Raw genomic sequence first — 15,289 nt, 5'->3', positions numbered from 1 at the left:
TCCAGGTATCCTTAGCTGTGCACTCTGGAAATGATAAACCACAGGGTGCAGACAGGTGTATCTCTAGGGTACTATTACACAAGCACCAGTAGCTAGAATTCACATTTCTCTGCCAATTGTCATTATCACCCCTGCGTTAATAGAGCTCATGTAATAACACCATAATTGGGCTTGTGGATCTTATTAGTATGTTGTTTTAACCCTTTGCAATCCAATTTTAGATTCAGGGTTTCCTAGGTGGTTTTCTCTTTCTGCCATTATACAATGGGACCATCTGCTGGCTAGAGCCAGTACTGCGGTATGGAATATGCTGGAGAGGCCCCTGACAGCAGAGCAGCCAGTAATCTACAGTAAGAATTTCCTGCTAGACGTCTTCAGACATCAGAGCTGTACAGCCTTCAATCAGAATGTCTACAGACGTCAGACAGTGGATTGGAAAGGGTTAATGCTTTCCTGCCCAGATTGCGCAGCTTAGAGGGAATACTAGTTAGAAAGTCTCAATACTAGATATAAGAGATGTAGGGAAGGTGGAGCCCTGGAGAAAAAAAAGGAAGCAATACTTTTATATTTAGTCCTCACTTCAAAGAATTATTTTATAGCTGCAAAAATACCAGTGGAAGCAACATGGATCTAGTCATGTACTTCATCCTCAGTACTGTCTGTGAGTATTTGATCAGGGGTGTGGCTAAGGAGACGCAGAGTTAGAAGTCCTCTGCTGAATAAGAAAATATCAGTATTATGGAAGAGTCCTGTTACATATTTGGTGTTGGGGCTTGAAAACTTCTTGATTTCTGCATGTCATATATTTTGCCTTGGAGGCTTACTAGAACTTTTCATGCATACTTCTCCTTACAGTCATTACTAGAATGCGTTAATGACTTGCGTTATTGAAGTTATATAACTGAAATATATGTAAGTTTGCTTTCCAACTCCAGTCCTAATATGATTCTCACAACCACTAGATGCTCCTAATATATAAAGTAGCACATACTTCTTCACATAGTAGGTGCATCTCAATCTGTCTGTGTGGCTAAAAAGAAATCTACGCCATCTAAAAGCAGAAGTAGATTTCTGGTACAATTAACACCAATTTCTGGCATAAATTATACTTTATATGGCCATGTCCCCTTGTGATAAACCACGCCCACTTTTCAAAAAGTGCCATCAATTCAAAATTTTTTATGCAGGTGGGTCTTGTGCCAAGATTTTTTACCTCTCTTTCTCCAATTTTGTGTTTATAAACTCCCTTTCTGTTCATTTGTTTGTGCTGTATTATCCATCAAACTAAATACTAAGGACAGTCTTGATTAGAGATGAGCGAACGTACTCGGATAAGCACTACTCGTCCGAGTAATGTGCTTTATCCGAGTATCGCTGTACTCGTCTTGAAAGATTCGGGGAGCGCCGCGGAGCGGGGAGCTGCAGGGGAGAGCGGGGAGGAACGGAGGGGAGATCTTTCTCTCCTTCTCTCCCGCCCGCTCTCCCCTGCTCCCCGCCGCAACTCACCTGTCAGCAGCGGCGCTCCCCGGATCTTTCAAGACGAGCACAGCGATACTCGGATAAAGCACATTACTCGGACGAGTAGTGCTTATCCGAGTACGTTCGCTCATCCCTAGTCTTGATTATTTGACTTTCAATACAAGACTTTTTACATAGGGTTCACGTTACTTATACATGATAAAATAATGAAATAACTATTTTTATGTAAATGTTTCGATAAATATTTGTAATATAATTTTTGCTTGTAAATAGATCTAAATCCAACAAAAGCCAATACAATTGTTTGTGTCAGTCAGAGTTTGTATTTCTTTATGCTTGTATCTATAATTCCTTTCCTTTTTTCCTTTATTGCCTCTTTCTATTCTCTTATTTATTCTTGATATTAGGACTAGGCTCCCATTATGATAAAATGATGGCATTACTGTGATTGTGCTGCAAATGTAATATTTCCCCGCATGATTAACAGTTGTAAGTGGCCTTGTGAACATCTCAAGTCTTTTTTTTCTTCTATTTCCTTTCTAAATATTTATATCGTATATCTTCCTAAAAATAATTTGAAAGGAAATAGAAAAAAGACTTACGAATGATGCAGTCATCATTCAACGTGCCAAAGCTTTGTCATAAAGTTGTTCAGAATTTTGACAGTAATGTTTTTGACATGAAACAGACTCATCAGCTCTTGGATCTTCTAGATAAAAGTCTATTTTTTACATTTCCTGTGAAAATTGCATTGAATATATTTGTATGAAATGTATGTAACATTCGGATATTATGTAGATTATATACTGTATGTATCGATATCTATATAGGTATGTTTATATTATTTTGTTATACATTATGAGTAACCCTTCGTAACTATAGGGTCACCCAGTTCTTCCAAATATGTGCTCCAAACTGCAAACACAGCGGTATTGCTAGGGTTGTAAGGGATTTTTCACACGGGATGGAATATTCCACCACAGTGATGCAGAAAATGTCCCTGAATTCAGCACCAAAATCTTCACTGTTAACTGTGAATTTTGGTGCAAAATTGCCAGCAAGATTCTGCTATTTTCAATTCACACCAAATCCACCCGTTAGCAGTGCAAAATTTGGTGCTGAATATTCCGCAATGCTGTTGTAAACTATTCCATCCTGTGTCCCTAAAAGATCAGGTTCACAGGCACTAAAGCATGTTTTGCCTCCCTACTAGAGATGAGCAAGCCTACTCGGCCACGTCCCTTTTCGCCCGAGCACCGCGATTTTTGAGTACTTCCGTACTCAGGCAAAAAGATTCGGGGGGCGCCGTGGGTGAGTGGGGGGGTTGCAGCGGGGAGTGGTGGGAGAGAGAGAGGGCTCCCCCCTGTTCCCCGCTGCTACCCCCCGCTCCGCCACGACTCCCCCCCCCCCCCCGGGCCCCCCGAATCTTTTCAGCCGAGTACGGAAGTACTCGAAAATCGCAGTGCTCGATCGAGTAATTACTCAACCAGTACGCTCGCTCATCTCTACTCCCTACCTCTCAAAAACATATTGAAGGCAGCATAGCTATATGATACATTTTGTTACACCTTAGGCCTACTTCCCACGGGCAGATTTACATTGCGAAATCCAGAGCGGGATTCTGCCTCCGGATTCTGCAACAAATCCAGCCTATAGCATGCTATGACAATACCTGATTTCCTGCGCACAAGCGGAAATCGACTGTGATTTTCAGCTCGCGGGGGGTGAGATTACAGCATGCTGCAATTTTGTGCGGGCTACGCATGGTTGTCTTCCATTGAAATCTATGGAAGCTGTCCGTCCCGTGGCCATTCTGCAATCATCGTTGCAGAATGGTCGCTGCAGCCACGTCATCGCCATAGCGTCAGCGCGGCATACTCTGTGCTGCGCATGTGTGCCAGCGCATCGGCCGGAACATCAGCAGCAGAGGAGAAGACGGTGGAGAGGTACACTGGGGTGACCGGCCAGGCACCAGGTCGAACTCCGCTGTTGGAATCCTGCATGCACGGTCGACCCGCTCGTGTGCAGGCGGCTTTAGTGCTATACCCTGATGCAGTAGTACTCTATAGCAGGATATTACTTTATTATTGGAGATGAGCGAGCACGCTCGTTTAAGGCTGATGCTCGATCGAGTAATCAGCTACTCGACAAGACCGATGCTTGATCGAGCATCAGCTTTAAACGAGTGTGCTCGCTCATCTCTATTTATTATCAAACTCAGCTCTGTGGGATCTGGAACCTGTATCCAGAAGTGTTTCTCCTGCTTCTGCTTTGCCCCCATAGAATTTGCCCTGTTAAAACACATATCTTTATATTATAATATACCAAATAATAACATTTTACAACTAATATCTTCAGAATACGATTGGGAGTGCCCTAAGCCTTTCTTCTGGCTGAGGCAAAGTGTGAAATGCCCCCCCCCCCTTCCGCCCCCCAAGAAAAAACACTCCTTTTGAAGGCATTGAAAGTGCTAGTATAAAAGATACCCAACACTTATTTCAACCAATTGGACTTGCCTGAAATGACAGACACTTTGAATAAAGAACTGACTCTCATTAATCTATTTCACACATATACTATTAACACATCATATACTGCCACGGGGCAGGTTATTAATATTGGGGACACACGATTTTGTCCTTTGGGTTATTTTATAGTAAGGCTCTGTTCACATCTGTGCCTGTTGATTCCTTTGTTCAGCTCCATCATAGGAGCCAAACAATGAAAATCATGAAGTGCCGGATCCAGCTCATCATGATGGACCTCACTGACTATAATGGGGTCCATCGGGTTTAAGTCATTCTCCCCGTAGTTTTACTGGACATAATAGTGCAGGATTCGGCACTACTTTGTTCAGTATATTAGGCTGGATCTGTGATGGAGGCTCAGAGTGAAGCCTCCAAACAGATGTGAATATAAGATATGGAAGATAATATCCCAAATCCTGCTACTGAGATTTTTAATAACTAAAAATATACTTTGGAGAATACTAATAAAAGTGAAATATTATTCACATTGCTTCCTTTCTTGTGCTCTATTCCCCCTCTTTATGCTGGGTTCCCATCTGCATTGGAGGTTCTGGTGGAAGCGTCTGTTGCAGATTCTATAAACAAATTTGAAAAACATGAGAAAAATAGCACAGCACACTGCATTATTTTTATATAATTATAATGGTCCCATAATAGAAACCTAGCAGACCCCATTATATTAAGCGCGGTCCATCAGACACCATTGGTGTTAGTGATGATCCAGCACTGCAGTTATCATGATGTTTATCTTTCTATAGGCTCATTCACATGGGTGTATTGTCACCGCATATTACGCATGTGTATATCCCGTGGGCATAGGTGTTCGGTCAGGGGTTGCAATGGCGACTAGGCCCCTGCTCTGAGGGGGCCCAGAGGCCGCCCTCCGCCATATACAAATGCACATTCAGTGCATTACCGGCTAGCCGCGCTATCGATTGCGTGGCCGGCAGTGTGATCAGCCTGAGAGGAAGCAGAGAAGGGGAGGAGGGAGGCAGCTGCACAGCCCGACAGGGAGTGGAATACAGTGATGATCTCATCAGTGTGCTGCCCCTGCCTCATGCTGTAAGGCGGCTGCTGCATCTGCCTATCCTGCTGCTATCACACGGAGAAATGGTCTGGGCCTCGGGTTATGTGTCTGTGTGTCTCTCTCATATCTACCTCTTTCTTTCTCTCATATTTATCTCTCTCATTTCTCTCTCTTGTGTCTATTTATTTGTCTCATATCTATCTATCTATAGCTGGTATAAGTTATACATCTCCCGGTATATACTGTATATAGTTGCACACTGTACGCACAATTAAAAAATGCATCAAAAACATTTGCAGCTTTTAATAGTGTATGCAGTTTCTTAAAAACGCATGTGGTCTTTGAATATCGCATGCATTTTTTAAATGTGTTTTTGTTTATTGCAATTCAAAAGTACAATAAAAAACATGAACACACTCTAAGGCAACTCTCACACCTGGGTTTAGAAAATGCAGCTCGAAATCATGGAATTTTTTCCCTCAATTTCGAGCGGCGGTTTTGAGTGCTTGGTACAGCGCTTTTTAATGCACCCCATAATTGTGATGGGTTAGGAGGTGCATTAGAAAATGCAAAAATACAACAGACAGCTCTCGAAAATTGTGGCGTTAGAAACATCGCGGTCGAGCTCAGCTCTGAGTAACCCCATTAAAAACAATGGGAACATTGTACCGCGGTAAGCACAGCGCTCGGGCCGCTGCCCTAATAGTGGTAAAAAGCGGTATATGTGAGAGTGGCCAGCACAAATTTTCATGTAGTGCTGGAAATGAGTCATGTTTGGAAAGATTACTCCAAGGGGCTAGACCATGTGTGGAAATTTGTTTTGCAGCTGTATGCAGCATGATTTAGGTATAGGTATGGGTATGGGTACAGGAAAGGGGGTCCCAAGCTGAACTTTTGCACCCAAGGCCCTGAGCCATTAGCTACGCCCCTGCCTGCGGGTAATACGCAGTAAATGGAGTCAATGAAAGTCAATAAACTTTCATTGTTCCATGCACACCTGCATGTGGACATTGCGTATTAATGCACACAATAAATAAATCACAGCATGGTCTATTTCTCAGCGTACCATGCAGCGTGAGGCCTGTACACTTGTATGGGCTACATATGATATGCTGTCTACACACAATGCATTGTGTATGGGTGGCCATTCCATACATAACACCACTATGAACAGAGCGAGGAATAAAAAAAAAAAAAAAAAGAATCATCCTGCGCATGTCCACGTGCGAGTGATACACGTCCATTCGCGGTGCACTTGCAGCCCATATGCTGTGTCTGCGTGTATGGCTGCTAATTTGTAAAATGATGCGGGTCTGCCTGCAGTCTTTTACACATATGTGAATGAGCCCTATGACTAAACATAAAAATGTAAATACCAAAGCAGATGTGAACATTAGAAAGCCGTCATGGGAAGATCCTACAATGGCAGAGATATCAGCCCCAGAGAGATCTTCACAGGGTGAAAATTGAGCAACAGGTTGCGACAAAATGGAAGCAGCCTTTACAAGGGGTATGATATATATATATATATATATATATATATATATATATATATATATATATATATATATATATATATATGACAGGGCTAAGTATAATTTCAGACCTCAGATTTTCTAAATACATATAGACACCCTATATTTATATCACAATCCCAACTTAATTCAGACCCCTGAAATATATTCAGATCTAAAAACAGACCAACTATCATAGAATCATAGAATGGTAGAATTAGAAGGGACCTCCAGGGTCATTGTGTCCAATCACCTGCTCAAACCCGAGATCGGACAAAATAATATTCTGTCCCCAGACCAGACTGTATATTTACCTTCTTCATTCCCAGTCTTTTTCATCCCTGGGCACTAGTGCACTGGGTCTTGAAGCTGTTCAGCATCAGGGTGTTGTCCCCACACACTACACATCAGATGCAGTAGCGTCCAGAGCTGAACAAGAGGTGGGATTGAATAGGGCAAGAATACAGGACACTATTTAATACATGAATCCAATAGATAATGGTTGATTTTGTTTCTGTTTGCTTACTGCACTTGCTTCCTATTTTTAGTATTCCTCCCTAGCAACAGGGTGACTGGGCGATGGGAGACTAAAAATAGGGTGACTTCCTGTAAAACCGGGTGAGTTCACACATCTGCAATGGGAGGTGTGGTACCAGGAGGCAAGACTATGACGCAATCATAAGGCATGTATGGACGAGAGGTCTTGGCCTGTTTACTGAATACATTAGATAAATCAGTACAAGTCTTAGATAGGTGAGGCAATAGTAGACTCTCTTGGGAAGTTGAAAGTGGACAAATGATTGATAGGCAATGTAGGTGACAAGAATCACCCCAATGAGTAATCTCTCCAGAGTTCCAATGCAGGGGCATGTTTTCCAGCCATAGTAGGTCAGAAGGAGGGAACTGGAGGACATCTAAATTTCTATTGGTGAAAGAACACATGGAACAGGTGGAACATTCATAGATGATATGAAAAACATTTTTTCAAAGTCACAGCAATCTAAGACAGAGAGACTGAGAGGATTATATGGATAAAGCTACCTGCAGAATTAGGGTCCAAGATGGCTTGCACTGTGTAAGGGAATCTTCGCATAGCCAAGGATACAGAATATACAAAGGTTGATTGCTTACCTGTGTGGATGTCTGTGATCTTGCACTTTTCCACTTGCATAGGTTCAGATTGGTATAGGAGTTTTTCAGCAATGTTTGAAATGTTGTTGCAAGCCTAGCAATGCAGCATACATTATTGGCCTCACATAGCTTCTCACAAAACCCAAAGTCAATCTTATTAGCCAACAAAATGAATTCATTCAAAGAAGCAAGTAATTCATGAGCAGCCAGCTCATCTTTAATACATCTGGCCAAGACTTACTAAAATGGGGTCACTATTGCCTCATTATTCAAATTGAGCTGCAAAGTGCGGATTTGGTTGGAATATTGGCCCACAGTAGAGTTATCCTGACATAACTGAATCGGGGCTGAGGTTACAGAAGATGCTCAACTAGGTTCTTCGAAACTCTTTTGAAAGTGTTCAGGAACAATCGAAGGTTTCACAACACCGGGTCATTCTGTTCCCAGGCCAGAGGAAGGAGGTCCAGGCCAGAACTTTGCCAGAGAGTAGTGAAACAATGTAAATGACCTTTATTCTTTTTGAAGAACAGTGCCAGAACTTCGAAATGTATAGTGCACTAATGAAGGAGCCCCTTGCATGTCTCAGGGTTACCATTATAGTGTGGAGGTCTAGGCAGATGACCAGAAGAGGTTGGAAGGAAAAGATCACACCCTGCTATTGTTTATCACTGATAAAAGTAGTGACCCTGTGTAAGAGGTTTCAGACCGTCTCAGTGCAATGATCCTGTTCCAGCATGCTGTCAGGAAGAGACTGCTCTGAGGCTGTAAAAAGGTCAGTGTATCCTGCAAATGGTTGCAGACTCCTTCTAGCATGTTCCCACAGTGAGTGACGGAAGCCATGGGATCCCTGCTGTGACCGACACTGTACCAGGCCTATAAATTGGGGGTTAAACACTGTAGATACACAATTTCCATTCCCTTCTAGAAACCGTAACCCTGTAAATTCTTAAACCTAAAAAATGAGTTAACTAAGGCTACTTTCACTTAGACGTAAACTGGGTGTTTTTTTGCTCTCACGTTATGGGCACAACACCCGAATTTCCTGTAGTTTATCAGAACTAAAGTTAGAGCACTATAGGGGTGCATTCACATACTGCAAAATTGGTGCTGATTTTACACAAATGCAATCACAGAAAATGGCCATTACTTACTGACTGAGGAGTGCATATAGATGCATCTTCCTCTCACCATGCAGGTAGCTGACTACCAAATGGAGGAGCGAATAACACCTGTGCAGGCACCGATAAGACAGCCACTCACACTGCCTCTTGATATAGAGGGGGGTGGCTGCTTGGTGTATACTCCCACACATAGTGGATACAGGGTGCCAGACCATTCTGATATATGTAGTTCACCATGCAGACCAGCAACCTATTAATGACGCCATGATAATTCGGCGGGTTGCCCTGCATTTCCATCAGTGAACCACATTGGTACTGCATTTACACAAATGGACAAGATACAAAAGGATCTACAAACTTTTTAAGATAAGATAAACAAGGAGTATAAACCATTAAAAATATTACCATAATAAAATTAGACTTTTATTACACAAATATAAAACTTTTTACCCCAATATGGGAAACTGCCTTGACCCAAGCTGCCTATATAAGGCACCCGTCCTGATAAGAACGACCCCGGTCACATACTTTTCCCTAGAAAACTTTACACTATGGAAGGAAAAAATATCAAAAACGAGGTAGTGTCCTTAGAGAGCTATAACAGTATCTCTGAATGGTTATAGTATAGAAAAACAGAGAATTGGTATGGATTTTGCCATAGATCAATAGATCAATTGAAAGGGTGAAGTCTGTTGTGGATCTGCAGCATAAACCATATCATGGTGCGGATTTTGACGTTGCTTTCGGTGTGGATGTACATTAGAGATGAGCGAACACCAAAATGTTCGGGTGTTCGTTATTCGTAACGAACTTCCCGTGATGCTCGAGGGTTCGTTTCGAACAACGAACCCCATTGAAGTCAATGGGCGACCAGAACATTTTTGTATTTCGCCGATGCTCGCTAAGGTTTTCATGTGTGAAAATCTGGGCAATTCAGGAAAGTGATGGGAATGACACAGTGACGGATAGGGCAGGCGAGGGGCTACATGTTGGGCTGCATCTCAAGTTCACAGGTCCCACTATTAAGCCACAATACCGGCAAGAGTGGGCCCCCCCCCTCCCAACAACTTTTACTTCTGAAAAGCCCTCATTAGCATGGCATACCTTTGCTAAGCACCACACTACCTCCAACAAAGCACAATCACTGCCTGCATGACACTCCACTGACACTTCTCCTGGGTTACATGCTGCCCAACCGCCCCCCCTCCCCCCCACAGCGCACACCAAAGTGTCCCTGCGCAGCCTTCAGCTGCCCTCATGCCACACCACGCTCATGTCTATTTAGAATTGCGTCTGCCATGACGAGGGACCGCAGGCACACACTGCAGAGGTTGGCACGGCTAGGCAGCGACCCTCTTTAAAAGTGGCGGAGCGATAGCCCACAATGCTGTACAGAAGCAATGAGAAATAGAATCCTGTGCCACCGCCATCAGGAGCTGCACACGTGGGCATAGCAATGGGGAACCTATGTGCCACACACTATTCATTCTGTCAAGGTGTCTGCATGCCCCAGTCAGACCGGGCTTTTTAATTCATAGACACAGGCAGGTACAACTCCCTATTGTGAAGTCCCTGTCGACCCACAGCATGGGTGGCTCCCTGGAACCCACCGGCGGTACACAGAAATATCCCATTGCATTGCCCAACACAGCTGAGGTAGTAATGTCGTGCTTAATGCAGGTGGGCTTCGGCCCACACTGCATGCCCCAGTCTGACTGGGGTTCTTTATAAGTGTACAGATGTAGTAAAAACTCCGTGTGCACCTACAGCATGGGTGGGTGCCAGGAAGCCACCGGCGGTACATAGAAATATCCCATTGCATTGCCCAACACAGCTGAGGTAGTAATGTTGTGCTTAACCCTTTCCAATCCAATTTGTATATGGTTTTCCTAGGGGGCTTACTCTTTTTCTGCTGTTATACAACGGCGCTATATGCTGGCTAAAGCCAGTACTGCATGAGCTGACACGTAGGATAGGCTCCGACAGCAGAGAGGCTGGCAATATACAGTAAGAGAACCCCGACGGACGTCTACCAACAACGGAGCTGTACAGCCTTAAACCCTAATGTCTTCACAGGTCACACAGTGGACTGGAAAGGGTTAATGCAGGTGGGTTTCGGCCCACACTGCATGCCCCAGTCAGACTGGGGTTCTTTACAAGTGGACACATGTAGGTTTAACTCCCTGTGGACCCACTGCCTGGGTGGGTGCCAGGAAGCCACCGGCGGTACATAGAAATATCCCATTGCATTGCCCAACACAGCTGAGGTAGTAATGTCGTGCGTAATACAGGTGGGCTTCGGCCCACACTGCATGCCCCAGTCAGACGGGTTCTTTAGAAGTGTACAGAAGTATTAAAAACTCAGTGTGCACCTACAGCATGGGTGGCTCCCTGGAACCCACCGGCGGTACACAAAAATATCCCATTGCATTGCCCAACACAGCTGAGGTAGTAATGTCGTGCGTAATGCAGGTGGGCTTCGGCCCACACTGCATGCCCCAGTCAGACTGGGGTTCTTTACAAGTGGACACATGTAGGTTTAACTCCCTGTGGACCCACTGCCTGGGTGGGTGCCAGGAAGCCACCGGCGGTACATAGAAATATCCCATTGCATTGCCCAACACAGCTGAGGTAGTAATGTCGTGCGTAATACAGGTGGGCTTCGGCCCACACTGCATGCCCCAGTCAGACGGGTTCTTTAGAAGTGTACAGAAGTATTAAAAACTCAGTGTGCACCTACAGCATGGGTGGCTCCCTGGAACCCACCGGCGGTACACAAAAATATCCCATTGCATTGCCCAACACAGCTGAGGTAACGTCAGCTGTAATGCAGGTGGGCTAAAAATTAATTTGATTACACTGTAGGCGAGGGCCCACAAAAATTGCTGTATCAACAGTACTAATGTACATCCCAAAAATTGGCCATGGCCAGCCAAGAGGGCAGGTGAAACCCATTAATCGCTTTGGTTAATGTGGCTTAAGTGGTAACTAGGCCTGGAGGCAGCCCAGTGTAACGAAAAATTGGTTCAAGTTAAAGTTCCAATGCTTTTAAGCGCATTGAAACTTATAAAAATTGTTCAGAAAAATTATTTGAGTGAGCCTTGTGGCCCTAAGAAAAATTGCCCGTTCAGCGTGATTACGTGAGGTTTCACGAGGAGGAGCAGGAGGAGGAGGAGGAGGAATATTAGACACAGATTGATGAAGCACAAATGTCCCCGTTTTGGATGGTGAGAGAGAACGTAGCTTCCATCCGCGGGTGCAGCCTACGTATTGCTTACGTATCGCTGCTGTCCGCTGGTGGAGAACAGAAGTCTGGCGAAATCCAGCCTTTGTTCATCTTGATGAGTGTTAGCCTGTCGGCACTGTCGGTTGACAAGCGGCTACGCTTATCGGTGATGATTCCCCCAGCCGCACTAAACACCCTCTCCGACAACACGCTAGCCGCAGGACAAGCAAGCACCTCAAGGGCATACAGGGCTAGTTCAGGCCACGTGTCCAGCTTCGACACCCAGTAGTTGTAGGGGGCAGAGGCGTCACCAAGGATGGTCGTGCGATCCGCTACGTACTCCCTCACCATCCTTTTGCAGTGCTCCCGCCGACTCAGCCGTGACTGGGGAGCGGTGACACAGTCTTGGTGGGGAGCCATAAAGCTGGCCAGGCCCTTAAAGACTGTTGCACTGCCTGGGATGTACATGCTGCTCGATCTACGCACATCCCCTGCAACATGGCCCTCGGAACTGCGCCTTCTGCCACTAGCGCTGTCGGCTGGGAATTTTACCATCAGCTTGTCCGCAAGGGTCCTGTGGTATAGCAACACTCTCGAACCCCTTTCCTCTTCGGGAATCAGAGTGGGCAGGTTCTCCTTATACCGTGGATCGAGCAGTGTGTACACCCAGTAATCCGTAGTGGCCAGAATGCGTGCAACGCGAGGGTCACGAGAAAGGCATCCTAACATGAAGTCAGCCATGTGTGCCAGGGTACCTGTACGCAACACATGGCTGTCTTCACTAGGAAGATCACTTTCAGGATCCTCCTCCTCCTCCTCCTCCTCAGGCCATACACGCTGAAAGGATGACAGGCAATCAGCCGGTGTACCGTCAGCAGCGGGCCAAGCTGTCTCTTCCCCCTCCTCCTCATCCTCCTCATGCTCCTCCTCCTCCTCCTGTACGCGCTGAGAAATAGACAGGAGGGTGCCCTGACTATCCAGCGGCATACTGTCTTCCCCCGCCCCCGTTTCCGAGCGCAAAGCAGCTGCCTTTATGGTTTGCAGGGAATTTCTCAAGATGCATAGCAGAGGAATGGTGACGCTAATGATTGTAGCATCGCCGCTCACCACCTGGGTAGACTCCTCAAAATTACCAAGGACATGGCAGATGTCTGCCAACCAGGCCCACTCTTCTGAAAGGAATTGAGGAGGCTGACTCCCACTGCGCCGCCCATGTTGGAGTTGGTATTCGACTATAGCTCTACGCTGTTCATAGAGCCTGGCCAACATGTGGAGCGTAGAGTTCCACCGTGTGGGCACGTCGCACAGCAGTCGGTGCACTGGCAGCTTAAAGTGATGTTGCAGGGTGCGCAGGGTGGCAGCGTCCGTGTGGGACTTGCGGAAATGTGCGCAGAGCCGGCGCGCCTTTACGAGCAGGTCTGACAAGCGTGGGTAGCTTTTCAGAAACCGCTGAACCACCAAATTAAAGACGTGGGCCAGGCATGGCACGTGCGTGAGGCTGCCGAGCTGCAGAGCCGCCACCAGGTTACGGCCGTTGTCACACACGACCATGCCCGGTTGGAGGCTCAGCGGCGCAAGCCAGCGGTCGGTCTGCTGTGTCAGACCCTGCAGCAGTTCGTGGGCCGTGTGCCTCTTATCGCCTAAGCTGAGTAGTTTCAGCACGGCCTGCTGACGCTTGCCCACCGCTGTGCTGCCACACCGCGCGACACCGACTGCTGGCGACATGCTGCTGCTAACACATCTTGATTGTGAGACAGAGGAGGAGGAGGAGGAGGAGGGTGCTTTAGTGGAGGAAGCATACACCTCCGCAGATACCACCACCGAGCTGGGGCCCGCAATTCTGGGGGTGGGTAGGACGTGAGCGGTCCCAGGCTCTGACTCTGTCCCAGCCTCCACTAAATTCACCCAATGTGCCGTCAGGGAGATGTAGTGGCCCTGCCCGCCTGTGCTTGTCCACGTGTCCGTAGTTAAGTGGACCGTGGCAGTAACCGCGTTGGTGAGGGCGCGCACAATGTTGCGGGAGACGTGGTCGTGCAGGGCTGGGACGGCACATCGGGAAAAGTAGTGGCGACTGGGAACTGAGTAGCGCGGGGCCGCCGCCTCCATGATACTTTTGAAGGACTCCGTTTCCACAACCCTATACGGCAGCATCTCAAGGCTGATGAATTTTGCGATGCGGACGGTTAACGTTTGAGCGTGCGGGTGCGTGGCGGCGTACTTGCGCTTGCGCTCGAACACTTGCGCAAGCGACGGCTGAACGGTGCGCTGAACTACACTGCTGGATGGGGCCGAGGACAGCGGAGATGAGGGTGTGGGTGCAGGCCATGAGGCGGTAGTGCCTGTGTCCTGAGAGGGGGGTTGCATCTCAGTGGCAGGTTGGGGCACAGGGGGAGAGGCAGGGGTGCAAACCGGAGGCGGTGAACGGCCTTTGTCCCACCTTGCGGGGTGCTTGGCCATCATATGTCTGCGCATGGTGGTGGTGGTGAGGCTGTTGGTGTTGGCTCCCCGGCTGAGCTTTGCGCGACAAAGGTTGCACACCACTGTTCGTCGGTCGTCAGGCGTCTCTGTGAAAAACTGCCAGACCTTAGAGCACCTCGGCCTCCGCAGGGTGGCATGGCGCGAGGGGGCGCTTTGGGAAACACTTGGTGGATTATTCGGTCTGGCCCTGCCTCTACCCCTGGCCACTGCACTGCCTCTTGCAACCTGCCCTGCTGATGCCCTTGACTCCCCCTCTGAAGACCTGTCCTCCTGAGTAAGCGTTGCACACCAGGTGGGGTCAGTCACCTCATCGTCCTGCTGCTCTTCCTCCGAATCCTCTGTGCGCTGCTCCCTGGGACTTACTGCCCTTACTACTACCTCACTGCAAGACAACTGTGTCTGATCGTCATCGTCCTCCTCACCCACAGAAAGTTGTTGAGACAGTTGGCGGAAGTCCCCAGCCTCTTCCCCCGGACCCCGGGAACTTTCGAATGGTTGGGCATCAGTGACGATAAACTCCTCTGGTGGGAGAGGAACCGCTGCTGCCCAATCTAAGCAGGGGCCCGAGAACAGTTCCTGGGAGTGTTCCCGCTCCTGAGCAGGTGTCATTGTAGTGGAGTGAGGAGGCTGGGAGGAAGGAGGAGCAGCAGACAGAGGATTCGGATTGGCAGCAGTGGACGGCGCAGAACTGCGGGTAGACGATAGGTTGCTCGAAGCACTTTCTGCCATCCAGGACAGGACCTGCTCACACTGCTCATTTTCTAATAACCGTCTCCCGCGTGGAC

At 47.1% G+C, this 15,289-nt stretch overlaps 1 protein-coding gene across 1 annotated transcript in view; it reads left to right on the top strand.

The window, feature by feature from the left end:
- The first annotated feature begins 527 nt into the window (after positions 1–527).
- The window catches only part of LOC136632713 (immunoglobulin superfamily member 1-like), a 55,346-nt gene continuing 40,584 nt past the window's right edge, over positions 528–15,289 (top strand). Inside the window, exon 1 of the mRNA XM_066607788.1 lies at positions 528–661. Within this exon, the coding sequence (XP_066463885.1) occupies positions 625–661 (37 nt within the window). The 5' untranslated portion in view covers positions 528–624. The remainder of the gene's footprint in view (positions 662–15,289) is intronic.

This window comes from Eleutherodactylus coqui, chromosome 6, assembly GCF_035609145.1.
Source record: "Eleutherodactylus coqui strain aEleCoq1 chromosome 6, aEleCoq1.hap1, whole genome shotgun sequence".
Taxonomy (NCBI): domain Eukaryota; kingdom Metazoa; phylum Chordata; class Amphibia; order Anura; family Eleutherodactylidae; genus Eleutherodactylus; species Eleutherodactylus coqui.
This window is presented reverse-complemented; position numbering and strand designations above follow the sequence as displayed.